Raw genomic sequence first — 22,093 nt, forward strand, 5'->3', positions numbered from 1 at the left:
GTGTACTCTTTTTTTCCCCTTAATCTACCTCTTAAATATTGGTGATCTTCAAGGTTGTATTCTCCTTGGGCAGTTTTACCTGTATTCATGGTTTATTGTTTACATGCTGCTGCTAAGTCGCTTCAGTCATGTCCGATTCTGTGCGATCCTATAGACGGCAGCAAACCAGGCTCCCCCATCCCTGGGATTCTCCAGGCAAGAATACTGGAGTGGGTTGCCATTTCTTTCTCCAATGCATGAAAGTGAAAATTGAAAGTGAAGTCGCTCAGTCGTGTCCGACTAGTGACTCTCAAAACTATACCGTGGTTCAATTTTTCTGTTTTGGGATTCAGATCTTAATAGGAACATATATCCTCTTGGATGACTACTTTTTACTTTGGCATCCCTGAAGGGGGTCCCCAAGGATCAATTTGTGCTCCCGCAGAAGATGCTTCTCCATTAATCCCTTCTTGATACACCTTGTATTCCCTATAGCCCTTACCTGACTTTTTCTTCTCAACACTGAAATAGATTACCACACGGCAAGCACTCAATAGATGTGCTGAATGAATGAATTAGACCTTGACCTCTCACTTACCCAACCCTGTCTATTTTGCTTTCTAAACTGTGCTCAACCTCCTCTCTATCCTCTGCGTGCTAAGTCACTTCAGTGGTGTCTGACTCTAACCCCCAGGCGTCTCTCTCCATGGGGATTCTCCAGGCAAGAATACTGCAGTGGGTTGCCATGCCCTCTGCCAGGGCATCTTCCTGACCTGGGGATCAAATCCTTGGCTCTCATGTCTCCTGAATTGGCAGGTGGGTTCTTTGCCACTAGAGCCACCTGGGAACCCCCACTGTCACCATCACCTAATCCAGATGCTCGTCAACATCTTTCACTTTATGTCTCTACTTTTAATCTCATCCTCTCCTGATCACTTTCCATACAGAGTGACCACCCTTAGATAAAAATGATAGAAGTTTTACTCCTCTACTTAAACACCTCAAATATCCCTTTGAGGATACAACCCAAAGTTCATCATTGGCCTCCCAAGGCCCTTCCTGATCTGCTTGTCCATCCAGCCCTCCCTCTCACTATCACCCTGAGGCTGCAGCTCATTACTGAACTTCTTTCAATTTCACTAATACACCATATGCTTCTCATATTTTCTTTCCAGGTCTTTGAAGATGCTACTCTTTCTGCCCAAACAATCTCTCGTTCTCTGCAATCCCCCTCTGATCAACACCTGCTCGCTCCTCCTTTTCCTTCAGGTCTTAGATGAGATGTCACTGCCTCTTGGAAGTCTCATCCAACCTCCCTGTTCCAGTCGTGGCTTTGCTGTCACTGCTAGGAGGTTCACAGGAGGCCATGGAGGTGCCTACCATAGTACTCAGCACCCTGAAGAAGAAGCTGCCCGTTTTATTAGTGTCCGCTATGGTGGGTCATAGCTCCCAGGGCTGAGACTCTTTCTTACCCAAACATACCCTCTGCACCTTGCACAGAGATGGGACCATGGTAGAAGCTTAATATTTAACATGCAATCCTCTAAAATAATTCAGCCTGGGACACTTCAAACATCCAGGAAAGTATTAAAAAAATTGTATAACAGCAATAACATACACAGTACTCACAAGCTATATTCTGTAGTTAACATTTAGCCATATTTTCTTCATCTAATCATCTTGCACTATTTGACAAATCATTTTAAAGCAAATCATAGAGAAAATGAATGAATTCTTCAGTCTTACCAACATGTCCACAGACCATAGAAAATAACCTACTGAAGAAAGGGATAAAGAAATAGGAATAGAAACCTTTAAATCTCTACCTAACTGCAGCTAAGTGAAATTCAGAAATGAGAATGTTAAGCCGGGCATCAGATACTTTTATAAATGTACTCTCACTCCATCATTTAATTCTCATGAGCCTTACAAGGTCACCTCATTAATAAACAAAAGGAACTCTGTCAAGACCCTGTAGCTCTAGGAGGGAAGGAGAAAGAAAATAAACATTTGCTGAGCCCCATGATGTATCCAACACTTACGTTACTGCCAATTACTCTCACAACAAACTCAAGATGTAAAAACTCAGTGAGGTCAAGTTATTGGCCCAGAACCTAAGGGAGGAAAATGGCAGATGTAGGAATTTGTTCCAGGTTTCCCTCTCTTTCCACCACTATTCATTACTATTTAAATTACAATTTAAAATACATAAAATATATATATATATATTTTTTACTGTGGTCCAAGATGACTAAAACACATATTATTGCTTCTACAGGCACGAGGAATGCCTAGGCTAACTTTTTAGTTCTTTCTAGCCCTGGGGTATAGTGGGCTTCCCAGGTGGCTCAGTGGTAGAGAATCTGCCTCCCATACAGTAGACATAGGAGACACGGGTTTGATTCCTGGGTCAGGAAGATCCCCTGGAGGAAGAAATGGCAACCTACTCCAGTATTCTTGCCTGGAAAATCCCATGGACAGAGGAGCCTGGCAGGCTACCATTTATGCAGTTACAAAGAGTTGGATGTGACTGAGCACACACATACATACCCCTTCGTGGTATAGATGAGGCAGAGGAAATTACAACGGTGAACTAGAACCAGCAGCATGTGAGATCAGAAGCCAGGGACCTGGTGCCCTGGCTTTGCCACCGAATGTCTGACACTAGGCTAGTCACCCAGCTCTGTGCACCCAACAATGTTCACCTGCCAAACGATTGAGCCGGATGAGATTCCTTCCAGCTGTTACAAAACACAACACACAGGAAACTCTGCGCTTCTTAGAGCTTTGCCTCAGTCATCAGCTGGCGAGGCTTGGATGGAGGTCTTCCTGATCCCAGCCCCAGGTTTTGTACACTCAGTGAATGTGCTCCCTGGGGCAACGAACTGTAAATGGAGGCCGGTGTCGGTCAGTGCAGGCAGAATAACTTCAGACTTCCAGAAGCATATCTCCCACAGATTCTAACATGATAACTGCAGATGAAGACGGTGCCAGAAGAGGAGCTGGGGAAAAGTCCCTGCTCAAAAAAACCCTGGTTTCATCTCTACCACTTGTACCCTCTGCTAGTTGAGCCATCCCACTGATCACACTTATACTCTTTGGTGGGGGCGGGGGGCGGTATAGAAACTTTTATATATTTATTTTTTATTCATTTTTATTGAAGTATACTTGCTTTACAATGTTATGTTAGTTTCTGCTCTACAGCAAAGTGAATTGGCTACATGTTTACATATATGCCCTCTTTTTGGGATTTCCTTCTCATTTAGGTCACCACAGAGCACTGAGTAGAGTTCCCTGTGCTACATAGTGGGTTCTCCTTAGGTATCTATTTTATATATATATATATATATATGTATATATATATATATGTAAGTATTTTATACACAGCATCAATAGTGTATATATGTCAATTCCATCTCCTAATTCATCCCATCCCTCCATGCCCCCTGAGCATACAACTTTTTTTTTAAAGGCTGTTTATCCCACTAGAGTAAACTTTAAGAGCTCTGTCTTTTCCCCTTTATATTCCTAGCTTGTAGCAGGGGACTTGGCATGTAGTTGGCAATCAAGACATGCTTATGGAATGAAAGGCAAATCTTACCACCTCCAAACATCCCAATGCAACTTATGTTCAAAGTTCAGCTCAGACACCATCTCAACCTCCCCTCATCCCTCCCAAATGCCCATTGTATTGTCGCTATGTTTCTTCCATGATGTGTCTCATCTTCTAAATTTTATTAGTTCTTTATGTGTGTATCATAACTCCCTAGTAAGATCAAAGTCACATAGAAGCTATCCTCTGCTCACCATTAAAACCCTATAATACATAGTTCATATTTGCTGTTCTTCAGTTGCCTAGTTACGTCTGACTCTTAGCGACCCCGTGGACTGCCGCATGCCAGGCCTCCCTGTCCCTCACCATCTCCTGGAGTTTGCCTGATTTCATGTCCTTTGTATCAATGATGCCATCCAGCTGCCTTCAGTCTTTCCCAGTGATAGTTCATAGTAGGCACTCAATAAATACTTGTGGAAGTAGAATGTCATATATATACATACAAACATACATTCACATACACAAAGTAACTGTCCCAGTTCTTTAAATATAGAAGACATTAATTACTATTAAGTACTGTTTCTTATAAAGTTGTGGTGAGGCTAATACCCTCAAATTGCAAACACTTGTAGAATACTCCAAACCTTTTAAGAAAAGATATTTAAACTAGACTAAAAGTTATAAAACTGGTCACATCCTTGGATAATATTACTTCTGGGATATTGTCCTAAGGAAAAAAACAAACCAAACCAACCAAAACAATAACAAAATGTACAAAAAAATGTTAGTACAGCATTTTTTAGTGAAAAATTAGCAACTATTATGGGACATTGATGCAATATAATACTATTTTGTCCTAATGACTTTTCCGATTACTCATGAAAGATTCTTGTGACTAATGCTAAATAAAACACAGAGTTCACATGCACTGTTACCCACTGTAGAAAAACAGAAATACTTATGGGAATAGCAAATATGCACAAAAAAGAAAAATAATTATTTTAGAATGGTGTTGGTAGATATATTTTTTACTCAAAGTTTCCTTTAAATTTATTGTTTTTATAATAAAAAAAATTTGGTAGAGTCAACATTAACCCATTTCTAATGTGGCTATATTTCCCATAGACAGCTATTTAGTGAGGGTCAAAGTGGCAAGCCACTCCAGTATTATTGCCTGGAGAATTCCATGCACAGAGGAGACTGGCAGGCTACAGTCCATGGGATCTCAAAGATAGAACATGAGTGAGCAACTGAGCAGACATCATCAAAGCATAAATTAAAATGTTTGCTAATAGCTATCACTCCCGTATTTAACTCTAGCACTCAAGTGGTACTGAGTAAGGATGCTATTCTGTGTCATGAATACAAAGCATAGGCATCGTGTGCAGACACAGAAACAAGTTTGGATGAGAAGCAAGAAATTAGACCCGGAACGGGAATCTCAGGAACCACACAAATGAGGACGAGGTCACTCACTCAAGGAAACTATTCATACTGGTTTCTCAGGGGGTTAACTTAGGAGGCTGCCACCCAGCAGGGGTATGCAGAGAAGGCAGAGGAGTGAAGGATGGCTGTCTGCTTGAATCACCACCATCTCCTGTCCCCTGACCATGTATTATCTCACATTAAAGCTGTAAACCTGCCAGCCTCATGCCACTGGCTGCCTGTATTTGCCAATAAAGTTTTATTGGAACCCAACCAGGTCCGTTCATTTACATTCATTATGTTTTCATTCTACAACGAGTTGGATACTTGTGACAGAGACTGTATGATCAACCCACAAAGCAGGAAAGTATTTACAATGTAGTTCTTTACAGAAAAATAATTTGTTATATAAGCTATATAAGGAGATTTATACACAGATGCCCAGTTTAGGGTCAACTTTTTCTATTACTTTTTTCTTCAAACATGCCAGCTTAGAAGATAAATTATACGATCACCTTATTAACCAAGCAGAATTTTGAGGGTGAAAGGGAGTGCTAAGTGGATACTATTCCAGGACAACAGAAGTTACGTAGGACAGCCCAGGACACCAGATCTATGGGCACCCTCCCGGGGCATAAGTGTATGTGTGTGCTTAGTTGCTTAGTCATCTTTGACTCTTTTGTGACACTTTGGACTATAGCCTGCCACGTTCCTCTGTCCATAGGATTTTCCTGGCAAAATACTGGAGTGAGTTGCCATTTTCTTCCTCCAGGGAACCTTCCTGATGCAGGGGTTGAACCCAAGTCTCCATGCCTCCTGCATTGCAGGCTGATTCTTTATCCATTGAGTGAAGAGCAGGTTTCAAAGGGTATTCAATGCCTGTCCAGAGACTACTTTTCTTTTTTTTGAATGAAGTATAGCCAGACCACCTTACCTGCCTCCTAAGAAATCTATGCAGGTCAAGAAACAACAGTTAGAACTGGACGTGGAACAACGGACTGGTTCCAAGTTGGGAAAGGAGTACATCAAGGCTGTATACTGTCATCCTGCTTATTTAACTTATATGCAAAGTACATCATGCGAAATGCCAGACTGGATGAAGCACAAGCTGGAATCAAGATTGCCAGGAGAAATATCAATAACCTCAGATATGCAGATGATACCACCCTTATGGCAGAAAGTGAAGAGGAACTGAAGAGCCTCTTGATGAAAGTGAAAGAGGAGAGTGAAAAAGCTGGCTTAAAACTCAACATTCAGAAAACTAAGATCATGGCATCCAGTCCCATCACTTCATGGCAAATAGATGGGGAAACAATGGAAACAGTGACAGACTTTATTTTTTGGGCTCCAAAATCACTGCAGATGGTGACTGCAGCCATGAAATTAAAAGATGCTTGCTCCTTGGAAGAAAAGCTATGACCAACCTAGATAGCATATCAAAAAGCAGAGACATTTACTTTGCCAACAAAAGTCCATCTAGTCAAAGCTACAGTTTTTCCAGTAGTCATGTATGGATGTGAGAGTTGGACCATAAAGACAGCTGAGTGCTGAAGAACTGATGCTTTCGAACTGTAGTGTTGGAGAAGACTCGAGAGTCCCTTGGACTGCAAGGAGATCCAGCCAGTCCATCTTAAAGGAGATCAGTCCTGAATATTCATTGGAGGGACTGATGCTGAAGCTGAAACTCCAGTACTTTGGCCACCTGATGGGAAGAACTGACTCTTTGGAAATGACCCTGATGCTGGGAAAGATTGAAGGCAGGAGGAGAAGGGGACAACAGAGGATGAGATGGTTGTTATCACCGATTCGATGGACATGAGTTTGAGCAAGCTCTGGGAGTTGATGATGGACAGGGAAGCCTGGCGTGCTACAGTCCATGGGGTCACAAAGAGTCGGGCACAACTGAGTGACTGAACTGAACTGATAGTTGATTTATAATGCTGTACAGCAAAGTGATTCAGTTTTCCACCTATCTATACGTTCTTTTTAAAAAATATTATTTTCTACTGTGGTTTATCATAGGATATCGGATGTAGTCCATTGTGCTATCCAGCAGCACCTTGTGTATCCATTCTCTATAATAGCTTACATCTGCTACCCCAGCCTCTCGTCCCAGTCCTCGTCACCCGCCTCCTCCTTGGCACCCACAGGTCTGCTCGCTTTCTTCATGAGCCTGTTTCCGTTTCACAGATGGGTTCATTTGTGTCATTTTTAGATTCCACACGTAAGTGATATCATATAGTACTTATCTTTCTCTTCATGACTTATTTCCCTTAGTTTGGTAATCTCTAGTTGCATCCATGTTACTGCGAATGGCATTATTTCATTCCTTTCACGGCTGAGTATTATTCTGTTGTCTACCCCATCATCTTTATCCATTTCTCTGCTGATGGTCACTTAGGTTGCTTCCATGTCTTGGCTATGGTCAACAGTGCTGCTATGAACATAGAGGTACATATATCTTTTTGAATTATAGTTTGGTCTGGATATATGCCAGAAATGGAATTGCTGGATCGCATGGTAATCCTATTTTTAATTTTCTGAGGAAGCTTCGTACTGTTTTCCATAGTGTAGCCACTTACATTCCCACCAACAGGAGAGAAGGGTTGTGTTAGGGGCTGCTTGTACGTGTATACAGAAAGTTCAGGCGGCTCCTCTTAGTGGTTCTTCTATTTCAGTTGCTCTCAGATGCCTTTCTACTTCCTTCCCTCCGTCTCAGCTCTGTCTGAGGTTCAGCTCTGGTTCTTGAAGAGTCTAGCTGTTTGGGCACCACTCAGGGTACACACAGCATCTCTACTTTCATTAGAGTAAAAGGGCAAATTTACTCATCCTATTTAAATAAACCTTAATCATTGCAAATAAGAATTTTGTACCTGTAATCACTTGGTTTAATATCTAGGCAACTCCTTAAAATTCTACTTTTAAGAATTTTCAGTTTCTCTTATCAAATAATTTATTTTAAAATGACCATCAACCATAGCATTTTATCCCAAAGAGATCCCAAGACAAACACGGTATATTACCCATTGATTTGAGCTTTTAGTACTCACCAATACTGTTTGGAAAATTACTGAAGAATGAAGTTGTTAATTTTATCCTTTCAGAGTGATACAAAATAAAACAGCACATACTCCACCCCTCCCACCCCCAAACACACACATCTGTCCCCTACTCGCTGTAAAAGTTTCAATGATATGGGCAGAAAAATAAAACCAAAGATCTTTAGAGCACCCCGAATGAAATCCAGGATGTTACACTTGGTGAGACTATTCCCTGTGTGAACAAAAGTAGCTCACAGCTTTGAAATCTCTCAGGATGGCTTTCCAAATATTGCCATCTGGTGGAATTTCAGTTAATTGCTCCTTTGTTCTAGTGAGCTCCTGGAATATTAGATAGCGCACCAGTGGGAAATAACAGAAGGTCAAATGATTGTGTCTCAAACACAAATCCCAAACTGGAAAAAAAAAAAAAAAATGACGCTTTCTGAGCTTTCATCTCCTTTAAGACACCCATCTCTATTTTAAAGTCAATGGAGCAGTGGCCTGGATTTTTAACAAATAATCCCTTCTTAATAATTAGAAATATCCTGAGGTATCTTGGTATTTTCTCAGTTCACTTCTCACCAGGAAAATCTCCAAAATTAAACTTCAACTGGCGTGAGCATTTTTAGAGGAATTGCTGATAACAGCTAATTAGCTCTTGGTACACATGGGAAATGGAATGTTGCTTGAAAAATAATGTGCGAGTGAAGCATGTTTGCTGGAATACTCGCTTTAACTGTATAATGGAATTTTGAAAGTAAATTTGTTACAAAGGCATCAGTAATATGCACTCCGATTTAATCTGTAAACAGGGAGTCGTGCAACATAATTTATGTTTAAACCTTACCTTGAGCATCCAGGCTCTCTCCCTGGCTGTCGAGATGAAATATTCCTCTGAGAAATGGGATACTGGCATAGAACAAATGAGAAAAAAAAAAAACACGGAAAAAAGCATTTAATCTGATGAAAACATAGGAGCAGAGAGTTATAATTTAGTTCATTGGGTGTGGCCAGCAATGGAAGAGAAAATGAAAAAGTGCACAGAATATCCACATTCAGTTGATTGTATCATATGAGAGAAAGTCAGCCAAACACTAGGTTTCTCAGCTACATTATTATATCAATCCTTGGGTTGATCGATTATAGTTTGAGAGTGTTTATATAATAATAGTCCTATAAAGGGAATTTTTTTACCTTCCCCCACCCTGATAGCCTGGTGTGATGGGAATCATGTGTTAGCATATAATCTGAGGAACTAGGGCCCCCAGTGAGGTATCAAATGCCAATATCAATTAAAGTACTGACTTTCCCAAAGTTGGGTTAATTTGCAGATTTTATATCTAGTATCAACATAGGCTTATTCTTCTAGTTAAAAGATGTGTTTAATTTTAACAGGATAAGCATTATAAACAATGCCAGGATCAAACATATATACACACATACACACACACACATATATATACACACAGCCAAGGAATTACTTTCTTTTATACGAGTTTGCTATTTATATTCAAATCTGCTTTGACTAAATGATAAAGTAAATAGATGAGGGACAGATCTGATTCCAGAGGCTGAGAAATGCTTGTGAGCTCTGGGTTTTGGGGGTCCCAGGTTGGGGGTGAATGGGACCTGGGGCAGCTGCTTGTGGCTTAAGTAGATGCTACTAAAAAGGACCCGAGGTACAGATTAGTGGGAGCCGCAGGGGTCTTCCCGCCACCCCCAACTAGAAATCACCCCTCTCCACCTGCCACCTAAGCCTTCGCCCTGCACGTTGCTTGTCTATGTTTTCTGTATGTGGCCATTTTGTAAAAGCCTTTGGTGCTTGTTTAGTTTAAAATCAACTGTACAAAAATAAAATATTTGTGACAGATCCAACACAATGTGATTAATCCCAGACATAGTTCTGCAGATGTCCCTGGGAGAAAGATTTTAAGCAAGAGAAAAGAGGGACTTCCCTGGTGGCCCAGTGGTTGGGCATGTGCCTGCCGATTCAAGGGACATGGGTTCGATCTCTGGTCCAGGAAGATTCCACATGCCACAGAGCAACTAAGCCTGGGCACCACGACTACTGAGCCCATGAGCCACAACTACTGAAGCCTGTGCACCTTACAGCCTGAGCTCTACAACAAGAGAAGCCACCATCCTGAGAAGCCCGCACACTGGAATGAGAGAGGAGCCCACAACCACCGTAACTAGAGACAGTCTGCCTGTAGCAATGGAGACCCAGCACAGCCAGAAATAAATAATCAATTTTTTTAAAAAAAGAGAGGCATTTGGCATTTTACAATTTTTTTTTTTAAATAAGGGAACGAGTAGATGGTGAAAAGGGAAAAAAAAAAGCAAACAACAAAATGGTAGGTGCTGAGATGACAAGCAATGGCAACAGCTGAATTGTCAGTGTTACACCATTCAATAAGAGAGTTCAAAAGTCATTTATATAATTTGGCTTGCATAAAAATCAGAAAATTTAATGTGAATGGTTTCAAGAACTGACGTCAGTCAGGTAAGCTACTTTTTTCCCCCTTAACAGAAATTCCTCACATACTTCATAGAATTTAATTTTATGAGTGTTTCATATCTTTCCCATAATTTAACAAGAGTTAATAAAACTAAAAAAGTCTGGTTTAAAAAAATCTGTTCCCATCCACATCAGTTCCTTTTCCCAAGTCCTCCCATCTTTAAGATATTTTAACTGAATCAGAAAAAATTTTTCAGTTGCTGTCTTTATTTAGCTAGTACAAGTAGCTATGTTACTAGGCAAAATGCTGGCTATGAAGCTAGGAAGCAAGAGTGTAAGATTCCTGGTTTTTCTATAAACCAGATAATTAGCCCTTAGAAAAGTCAAGGTCAGCTGTACACAATTGGCCTTTTTCTGTTCTGACTACAACAGCCCATTACGAATTTTTCAACAGCTGCAATGGATCAGTTTGGGGAAGAATGAGACCATTTATTGAATACCCCTGCACAAGTCATTGGACATATTTTATCTAATTCAAACCTCAAATCCATATTATTAAAATGAAAAGACTGAGGCTAGGAGCAGCGGAGCAGTCTCTCAGTATGACGCAACTAGAGTAACAAGTCCTAATTGAGTCTGACAGACTCTGCTGTTAAGTCCACATGGCATCATTGTAAAAGCCAGGCTTTGCCACTGATTTGAAACTCCTGGAGAGCTCCTGGTACACTCCTGGGATATAGAAGATGCTCAGTAAGATATGGCCTTGTGAGGGTGAAGATCTAGGTGGGCATGGCTGGCCAGGTGAATGTTTTTCTCTGGGCTGTCTGGCACATATAGACAAGTTATTGCCTATAAATTTCACATTTTTAAAAAGATGATCTCAAAATAGATCACTGTGTAAATGTGAAATGCAGAACTATCAAACTTTCAGACAAACTCTAAAATAAGAGAAAAGCTTTGGGATCTAGCACCTGACGAAGAGTTTTATGTTTTTGACAATGGAAAATATGATCCACACAAGAGAAAAATTGACAAATCGGACTTCACCAAAATTAAGAACTGTTATTCATGTGAAGCAGATACAAATATAAGGTATAAACCAGGAGAAAGTATTTGCAGACCACTCATCTGACAGAGGACATGTATCTAGAATAAGAACTCTCAAAACTCAGAAAACAATTAGGAAAAGGGCAAAAGACACTGACAGACAGTTCACTGAGGAGGATATACAGATGAGCACATGAAATGACAGTCAACATTGTCAGCCACGAGGTCAGTGAAAAGAACAAAACTGTAATGTGATATCACCAGACACGTATCAGAATGACCAGAATAAGAAATAGTAACATTCTGAAATTCTGACACTGTTCATGGGGTTCTCGAGGCAAGAATACTAAAGTGGTTTGCCTTTGACTTCAATATTTCCCAGATTGAAAGCAGGAGGAGAAGGGGACAACAGAGGATGAGATGGTTGGACGGCATCACTGATTCGACAGACATGAGTTTGAGCAAGCTCCAGGAGTTGGTGATGGACAGGGAAGCCTGGTGTGCTGCAGTCCATGGGGTCACAAAGAGTCGGACATGACTGAGCGACTTGAGCTGAACTGAACTTGCCTTGGACTTAAAGGAGATCAAACCAGTCAATCCTAAAGGAAATCAGTCCTGAATATTCATTAGAAGGACTGATGCTGAAGCTCCAATACTTTGGCCACTTGACGTGAAGAACTGACTCCCTGGAAAAGACCCTGATGCTGGGAAAGATTGAAGGCAGGAGGAGAGGGGATGACAGAGGATGAGATGGTTGGATGGCATCTCCAACTCGATGCACATGAGTTTGAGCAGGAACTGGTGATGGATAGAGAAACCTGGCGTGGTGCAGTCCATGGGGTCACAAAGAGACAGGAATGAGTGACTGAACTGACTAAAATTCTGATGAAGATGAGAAGAAACTAGATCACTCATATATTGCCTATGAGAATGTAAAATGGCTCAGCTACTCTAGAAAATATTCGACTGTCATAAGAAACGAAACCAAACCAAAAATGAAACATGCAGCTACCACACAACCCACCCAAGGTACTCCTGGCATTTTTCCAGGAAAGTTAAAACTTTTTATTAGTGGATTTATTCATAGTAGCCAAAATCAAGACAACCCAGATGTCCTTTGACAGGTTAGCAGTTAAACAAACTGATATACCCATTCCATGGAATATTACACATCAAGAAAAAAAAAGACTACTGCAAAACTTGGTTGGATCTACAGAGAATTATGCTGAGTGAAAGAAGTCAATCCATAAGTTAGATACTGGATGATTCCATTTATCTAACATTTTTAAAATTAGAAGACTACAAAAAGAGAGCACAGGTTAGCAGTTGCCAGGGGTTGAGGAGAAAGTGAGGGCTGGAGGGAAGAGGGTATGATTCAGTTCAGTTCAGTCGCTCACTCATATCCGACTCTTTGCGACCCCATGAATCGCAGCATGCCAGGCCTCCCTGTCCATCACCAACTCCCGGAGTTCACTCAGACTCACGTCCGTCGAGTCAGTGATGCCATCCAGCCATCTCATCCTCTGGCGTCCCCTTCTCCTCCTGCCCCCAATCCCTCCCAACATCAGGGTCTTTTCCAATGAGTCAGCTCTTCACATCAGGTGGCCAAAGTACTGGAGTTTCAGCTTTAGCATCATTCCTTCCAAAGAAATCCCAGGGCTGATCTCCTTCAGAATGGACTGGTTGGATCTCCTTGCAGTCCAAGGGACTCTCAAGAGTCTTCTCCAACACCACAGTTCAAAAGCATCAATTCTTCGGCGCTCAGCCTTCTTCACAGTCCAACTCTCACATCCATACATGACCACAGGAAAAACCATAGCCTTGACTAGACAGACCTTTGTTGGCAAATGTCTCTGCTTTTGAATATGCTATCTAGGTTGGTCATAACCTTCCTTCCAAGGAGTAAGCGTCTTTTATTTCATGGCTGCAGTCACCATCTGCAGTGATTTTGGAGCCCCAAAAAATAAAGTCTGACACTGTTTCCACTGTTTCCCCATCTATTTCCCATGAAGTGGTGGGACCGGATGCCATGATCTTAGTTTTCTGAATGTTGAGCTTTAAACCAACTTTTTCACTCTCCACTTTCACTTTCATCAAGAGGCTTTTTAGTTCCTCTTCACTTTCTGCCATAAGGGTATGATTATAAAAGGGCAAAACTAGGTACCTTTGTGGGAATGGAAACGTTATGTACCTTAAACATGCATCAATGTCCATAACCTGATTGTAATCTTGTACACAGAACTTCAAGATGTTACCACTGATGGGGAAACTGAGCAGATATCTCTATATTGTTTGTTACAGCTACATATTAATGTACAATTGTCTCAAAATAAAGTTTAACTTAACAAAATCAGGAGCTTGGACAACAAGTAGAATTGAGCAAGATACCTCTTCTTTCCCGCCGCCCCCCCACCCCTGCCACCTTTTCAGAGAAGTACAAAAGCCCCAAGGCAGCGGGCCAGATGGGGTCAGGAATTTGCTCCATGTTGTGCAGATCCAAGAAAAATAATCTTCACCCACAGTTTTAGCATTCAGAACCCACTGCCAAGCATTCACTGTCCAATCTTGCCTGTCTTGGAACTTTCTCTGCTGTTATCTCCTCTTTCTCTTACATTTACCTTCCCAGCCAAAATGCTGACACAAATACACATACCGCAAACCAGAAATGACTTTTTTAAAATGTATTTTTAATTGGAGGATAATTGCTTCATGATGTACTGATTTCTGCCATACAACTACATGAATCAACCATAAATTTACATATGTGCCCTCCCTCCTGAACCTCCCTGCCACCCTCCACCCCAGCCCACCCCTCTAGGTTGTCACAGAGCACTGGGTTGAGCTCCCTGTGTTGGGAGGAATTGAGAGAGTAGCATTGAAACATCATACATTATTATATGTAAAATAGATAGCTAATGGGAAGTTGATGTATTAAAAAAATGACTTCTAAATGGCAGTGTGATACACTCTGCATTTTAGAAACGATCTCTCCTACTTTCGAGTTCATGCTTTCCACAAAGTTCCAAACTTCCCATATCTTATTTGCACAGGAATAGAATTTCATCCTTTGTGGTTTGTTGATGACAAGGCCGGTGTTCTGTATTCTAACCTGCGCCACACACTAAATAAGGATCTAACTGTAATTGCCCTGGGCTTCCCAGATGGCACTAGGGGTAAAGCACCCACCTGCCAAGGCAGGAGGCATAAGAGACGTGGGTTCGATCCCTGGGTTGGGAAGATCCCTTGGAGGAGGGCATGGCAACCCACTGCAGTATTCCTGCCTGGAGAATTCCATGGGCAGAGAGGCCTGGAGGGCTACAGTCCACAGGCTCGCAAACAGCAGGACACAACTAAAGTGACTTAGCACACACACATGTAATCACCCCACAGAGAGGAGATGGTGGACTTTCTCTTCACCTTAGGAGAGACCCTGTTGACTCTTCTCATTTTGAGCACTAGTCAGCCACCCCAGAAATGAGTGGCCGTAAACCAGTTAATTTCTCCTGCTCTGTCTGTTGGATTTGTTTTACTTGAAAAGACCAAATGTCTTTGTTCGGAAGAGAGTCATGACACAGTCAAACTCTTTTAACAAAGCACATTTTGTTTTCCCCCAACCTCTGGAAATTTCAAATCCTCTTTGAGCAAACTCAGAATTCTGGCATCTCATGGGTGGGGAACAGTACAACTTCCATCCTTGTTCCAAATCCGTCCAAAACACTACTTCCTTGTCTAGCCATAAAACCACAGGTACATAAGCGATATGTCAGAATGAAAAAAGGGTTGTAAAAATATTGCCAATTGTGCCATATTGAAAGGAAGAGTTCTTTTTTTTTCAGTGCTATTGGGTTGGCCAAAAACTTCAAGTTTTTCATAAGATGTTATGGGAAAACCCAATGAACTTTTCGGCTAACCCAATATACCTGTGGCTGCTCAGGTGGTGCTGGTGTAAAGAACCTGCCTACCAGGGCAGGAGACACAGAGATATGGGTTCAATCTCTGAGTCGGGAAGATCCTGGGAGAAGGGAATGGCTCCCCATGCCAGTGGGGGCTTTCCTGGTGGCTTAGCCGTAAATAGCCCACCTGCCCACCTAACCCCTAGGGTTAGGCAGGGGATGTAAGTGACTCGGGTTCAAACCCTGGGTCAGGAAGAGTCCTTGGAGGAGGGCATGGCAACCCACTCCAGTATTCTTGCCTGGAGAATCCCATGGACAGAGGAGCCTGGCGGGCTACAGTCCACAGAGTTGCAGAATCAGATATGATTGAAGTGACTACATACACAATACATATCTAGCTGGCGAGGCTTCTGCTCAAGGCAAAGTTAAGGCACCCTCCTCCTACAAATAAGCAGTTATTCCCACCTCCCCAGCTGCTCCGAGCTTTTCCAAGAACAGAACACTGCTGGGACCTGAACCCAGGTTTTCTTCCCAGGACTTGACTCAGCTATCTGCATCTTCAGAATGAGCTGTATCCTGAATTCCAAATTCCCTGAAGCTGCTTGGAGATACTGCAGTTGTAGATTACATTCTTTAGTGTGGGAGGCCCATGGCTTTCTAGGAATCATGCAGTTTGTAAGCGTGAGCGAAAGGTCACAGATCCTCAGAGCCTCCTTGATGTCAGCCTTTCTGAGCGCCGTGTCTCCACTGACCACTGCCTCAGTTAGTGGCCTCCGGTTGGGCTCAGAGCCCTCCCAGGGCACCAGGAGGAAGCCCAGAGACTGCCCAGTTCAGCTCTCTCAGGGGACCAGAGCCATGACTGCCGGGAAGCAAAGAGCTGAGCTCTTTGGGAAACCAAACCCAAATGAAGTTATCTGGCAAGAAAGGGTCAAATGACACTGAATTTTTGGTATTGAGTATGGTACAATGCATTCTTCTCCTTAAGAAAAGCAGACCGCAAATATCCCATATCGCATATTAAAAGGCTTTTGAAAAATTGTAGCTGGTTGATAAAGGGATTTGAGTGGGAGGGATTAAGCGTGGTAATGATGCTATAAACTTCTTATGGTCGTGTGATCTGGGCTTCTGTAAAAATAAAAGATAATCTGAAGAGGCCATTTTATAATTAAATAAAAAATTCAGTTCTTTTATACAAACTGAGACTGACCCTCTCTTCTAGAATCCTCCTTTATCCATCTGCTACTAGCCCTAGAAGTAGACAGATTGACCTTTTTATTCTAGAATATCCATGTGCCTATATATAAAAGGGGGCTTCCCTTGTAGCTCAGTCTATAAAGAATCTGCCTGTAATGCAGGAGACTTGGGTTTAACTCCTGGGTTGGGAAGATTCCCTGGAGGAGGGATAGGCTACCCATTCCAGTATTCTTGCCCAGGAAATCCCACGGACAGAGGAGCCTGGTGGGCTACAGTCCAAGGGGGTCACAAGAGTTGGATATGACTTGGCGACTAAACCACTAATGTATACAAGAAATCTGTAAAAATGATGAGACAAACTAAGTATGAGAAATACCACATTCACCTTATTTCTGTGAAATATTAATAATTATTTTTCACTCATCCTTTTAAAAGAGGGGTTGGAATAGAACAGCTTCTTTGCTCGTAAGTGTGATTAATAAGGAAATGTAGCAGAATGTTTGCAAAGCAGAAAAGCAGCACAGAGAACAGCATCAGGTTCACTTACAGTCCAGGGTTCAAGTTTATGGCTCAGATCATAGTGAAAACTAGAACCCTGCTTTACATGTATCCTATCTATAGCTTGTCATTCCTTCGACCACCCAGAGAAGGAACCCACTAACATATTAACAGTGTAAGAAAGATGATGTGAAATCTAAGACTTTGGCAATAGCAAGAGGGTTGCTATGATCTCTCTCAAAAGATGAATAACCATTGTCCAACTTGCGCTATGTGGAAATCTTTTCAAATTCTGACATTTCCAGCAGAGTCTGTTAGAAGTGTTGGTAAGTGGACAGAACTTTTTAAAATGTGCAGGTATGGACAGGGAGGTCTGGCGTGCTGCAGTCCATAGGGTTGCAAAGAGTCAGACACGACTGAGCAACTGAACTGAACCAGCCAATCGATTAAGCACCTTGTAAGCATTATCTTCAGTTTTACAATGATCCAGTTTTGTTATCCGCCCCTCCCCCCATTTTACAAGTGGGAAAACAGACACTAGTAACACTGTTACTCTGAGTCACATAGTTAATAAGTAAGGGAGGTAAGATTTGAATGTAGTTCTCTTTGACTCCAAACCCTAGGTGTACTTCTTCTTAAGTCACCGCACTGCTTTTGATGTAAGAGGAATATTTCTGAAAGAGGTGGGGAAAATAAACTAGATTTCTGAAAAAAAAAAAAAAAAAAGTGCAGGTATGTTTGTATGGCCTCTGCCTGTAAGTTTTCTGTTGGGGTCATGTGGACCCTAGAACGTGATGTGGCACCAACCAACACTGCTCGTGGGGTTTGATTTACCAAGGAGAATGGCACCCCACTCCAGTACTCTTGCCTGGAAAATCCCATGGATGGAGGAGCCTGGTAGGCTGGAGTCCATGGGGTAGCTAAGAGTAGGACACGACTGAGCGACTTCACTTTCACTTTTCACTTTCATGCGTTGGAGGAGGAAATGGCAACCCACTCCAGTGTTCTTGCCTGGAGAATCCCAGGGATGGCGGAGCCTGGTGGGCTGCCGTCCATGGGGTCGCACAGAGTCGGACACGACTGAAGTGATTTAGCAGCAGTAGCAGCAGCAGCTACTTACGAAAAGTTTCGGGGTTGTATTAGTAAAGAGATTCCTTGATGGAGAAATTCATACTGAATTCCACTCACCTGGAAAATAACCTAGTGGAATTCTAAAGAAGCGAATTTTCTTCATAATTGTTTTTTCCCCTAATCAATCTATTATGGGAAATAAATCCAGGTAAAATATGCAGCTTGAAAATATTTACCACACAGTTCCAGGATCATCCATGGATACCAAAAAATCCACAGGTGCTCAAGTCCCTTATATAAAATGGCACAGTCAGCTTTCTGTATCATAGAGTTCGGCATCCATGGATCCAATGATCTGCGTAATGAATTTGATCTAGAGGACTGTTCCTTAGAGTCTTTTCTTTCCATAATTATGTGTGTCTACAGCTCTTAATTTTGCAACGTTCTTTCACATATGACATCACACCTAGATCTTGAAATCATAGTTCTCTTACAACGAGAGGTTCTCTCTGCTTGCCTTTGCTTTGCTCTCCTTTATATCTTCCCTGGTACTCCCACCTGGTACTAAGTCACAGAGCCAAACTTCTAATTCAGAGTTTTTTCATTGTCACCTCCCTCCCTCAACACCTGCCCACAGGGAGCTTTTAAAGACGTTTTCTACCCTCAAGAAACTAAATACTTATTGCTGTTGTTCAGTCACTAGGTCGTGTTTGATTCTTTGCAACCCCATGGGCTGCAGCACGCCAGGCTTCCCTGTCCTTCACTGTCTCCCAGAGTTTGCTCAAACTCATGTCCATTGAATCAATGATGCCATCCAACCATCTCATCCTCTGTCACACCCTTCTCCTTCTGCCCTCAATCTTTCCCAGGATCAGGGTCTTTTCTAATGAGTCAGCTCTTTTCATCAAGTGGCCAAAGGATTGGAACTTCAGCTTTAGCATCAGTCCTTCCAATGAATATTCAGGGTTGATTTCCTTTAGGATTGACTGGTTTGATCTCCTTGTAGTTCAAGGGACTCTCAAGAGTCTTCTATAGTGCCACAATTCAAAGGCATCAATTCCTCGGCACCCAGTCTTCTTTATGGTCCAGCTCTCACAACTGTACATGATTACTGGAAAAACCATAGCTTTGACTATACGGACCTTCATTGGCAAAATGATGTCAAATGAAATACTAAGGAACAGGATTTTGTTAGGGTTGTGTTTTGGAGGGCCACAGACCATTCTAACATCCAGTTTTCATCCTGTTGATATGGTTCTGCTGCTGCTGCTAAGTTGCTTCAGTCGTGTCCGACTCTGTGCGACCCCATAGACGGCAGCCCACCAGGCTCCGCCGTCCCTGGGATTCTCCAGGCAAGAACACTGGAGTGGGTTGCCATTTCCTTCTCCAATGCATGAAAGTGAAAAGTGAAAGTGAAGTCGCCTAGTCGTGTCCGACCCTTAGCGACTCCATGGACTGCAGCCTACCAGGCTCCTCCATCCATGGGAGTTTGCAGGCAAGAGTACTGGAGTGGGGTGCTATTGCCTTTTCCGTGACATGGTACACTCTACTTCAATTGAGGAAACATCTATTATGGAGTATCTCCTAGGTGCCAGGGCTGTGCTGAGTAGTAGGGATACTCTGTCAGTTACAAAACCTTTTCTTTTTTTTTCCAGAACTTGAGGGAAAAAAAGGATCATTGATCCCATTCTCCAGGTGAAGAAACTGAGGCTTAGGAACTAGTATGTTACAGGCTCCTGTGCTAACACACAGGTAGCAAAGGACAGAGCTGGAATCCAAACTCTGGCCTCCTGATTCTGAATCTTATGCTTCCCTGTGGATCCATTATGACCCATTCTACCTTTTTCTTCTCTTATATCAGGCTTCCTCTGCATATTATTTTAAAATTCATTTTCATATATTTGGAGCAATAGGGCACCAAGTTTTGAAATTTGTAAAAGTTTTTTTAAAAGTTTCTATTCATTCATTTGCTCAACATTTATTGAGCCCCTAACATCTACCACTTACACGCAGCTAAGGCATGCTATTCTGGGCATCAGGTGCTGGCCACATTTATTACATGTATCAGGTCATTTATTCCCAATAACACTATGAGGAGGGCTATTTTTATTCCTATCTTATAGGTATATGAACTGAGGTTTGGGCAGGGCTGGAGTTCAAACTCAGATGTTTGGACTTCAAAGCTGGACCTCTTGAGTGCCACTGTACATCTATTTAATCCCAGGCATCAAGGGGCCTCTAATACACAGTGCAGACCCCTGCTTACAGACACACAAATTAATTATATCATAGAGCTGTGAATGCAAAAGGGAAAATCTTATGACTGCTGTCCTCTTGAATACTATGTGGAGTTTGAAAGAGTTTTTCACGAGTCACCTTGGAATCTTGTTAAAATTCAGACTATGCTTTGATAGATCTTGGGTAAGGTCTGAGAGTCTATCTTTCTAAAACTTCTAGATGGTCTTCCCTGGTGGTTCAGTGGATAAGAATCCTCCTGCCAATGCAGGGTTCGATCCCGGGTCCAGGAAGAGTCCATAGGCGGGGGAGCAACTAAGCCCGTGTGCCACATCTACCAAACCTACGGGCTGAGACTGCTGAAGCCCGTGCACCCTAGAGCCCACACTCCACAAGAGAAGCCACTTGCACTGAGAAGCTCGTGCACTGCAACAAAGAACAGCCCGCACTCACTCCAACTAGAGCAACACCGTGTGCAGCAACGGAGACCCAGCGCAACCCAAACAAGTAAACAAACACTGGGTGACGCTGATGCTGCCAATCCGGGGACCGCACTCTGAGCTGCAAGGCAGGTGGTCTCTCCACTTCTGAGCTTGAGGTTTTCCCGGTAGAGTGACTTTGGGCATGCCATTTAAACTCTGGGCCCTAATTTTACAGTTTTCTGTAAACTGCAGCTACTTAGGGAGAAGGCAATGGCACCCCACTCCAGTACTCTTGCCTGGAAAATCCCATGGATGGAGGAGCCTGGTAGGCTGCAATCCTGCTGCTGCTGCTGCTAAGTCGCTTCAGTCGTGTCCAACTCTGTGCGACCCCATGGACGGCAGCCCACGAGGCTCCCCTATCCCTGGGATTCTCCAGGCAAGAACACTGGAGTGGGTTGCCATTTCTTTCTCCAATGCATGAAAGTGAAAAGTGAAAGTGAAGTCAATCAGTTGTGCCTGACTCTTAGTGACCCCATGGACTGCAGCCTACCAGGCTCCTCCGTCCATGGGGTTTTCCAGGCAAGAGTACTGGAGTGGGGTGCCACTGGGGTCACTAAGAGTCAGACACGACTGAGTGACTTCACTTTAACTTTTCACTTTCCTGCATTGGAGAAGGAAATGGCAACACACTCCAGTGTTCTTGCCTGGAGAATCCCAGGGACGGGGGAGCCTGATGGGCTTCTGTCTCTGGGGTCGCACAGAGTCAGACATGACTGAAGTGACTTAGCAGCAGCAGCAGCTACTTAGAGTGTGACTGCTATGTGTAAAAATTCTTTACCAACTGTAAATTTCTAGGTGAATGGAAAATACTTATGTTTATCATTATCACTATTAAATAACTGAATTTGAACACATATCCCTCATCAACTAGGTCTGAGTATTAATTAGATAGCCAGGAAATATAAAAATAAAATCAACTCTAGGGAAACTCAGTAGCTTAAATGGAATGGAGGAGCATGACTGAATGAAAGGGATCTTGTCGATGTGGTCTCCATGAAAGGGATGTGAAGGAATCCTTTGAGCAGGGCACTTGCTGGCCCTTCTGAAACTATTCCACTGCCTTTTGGGGGAGGGGCTGTAGTCTGTGATTTCAACAAACCCCACATTTTGACCACCACCTAAAGTTGGCGGCCAAGGGGAAAAACGCAATAAATAATCTTACTCTTTTGACCACAAGTGGAACTTTTCCTGTTAGCTAGAGTAGAACCCTCACCATC

General features: G+C 42.5%; 1 protein-coding gene across 2 annotated transcripts in view; it reads right to left on the minus strand.

Moving 5' to 3' along the window:
- MAPRE2 (microtubule associated protein RP/EB family member 2) overlaps positions 1-22,093 on the minus strand; it is a 187,406-nt gene that overhangs the window by 147,593 nt on the left and 17,720 nt on the right. For both annotated transcript variants that reach the window (XM_027526207.1, XM_027526206.1), the window contains exon 2: positions 8,846-8,907. Coding sequence is in view for 1 of the 2 variants with exons in the window: in XM_027526206.1 (XP_027382007.1) it covers positions 8,846-8,907 (62 nt within the window). In the remaining variant the exon portion in view is untranslated. The remainder of the gene's footprint in view (positions 1-8,845; positions 8,908-22,093) is intronic.

The sequence above is a fragment of the Bos indicus x Bos taurus genome, chromosome 24 (assembly GCF_003369695.1).
Source record: "Bos indicus x Bos taurus breed Angus x Brahman F1 hybrid chromosome 24, Bos_hybrid_MaternalHap_v2.0, whole genome shotgun sequence".
Classification (NCBI taxonomy): domain Eukaryota; kingdom Metazoa; phylum Chordata; class Mammalia; order Artiodactyla; family Bovidae; genus Bos; species Bos indicus x Bos taurus.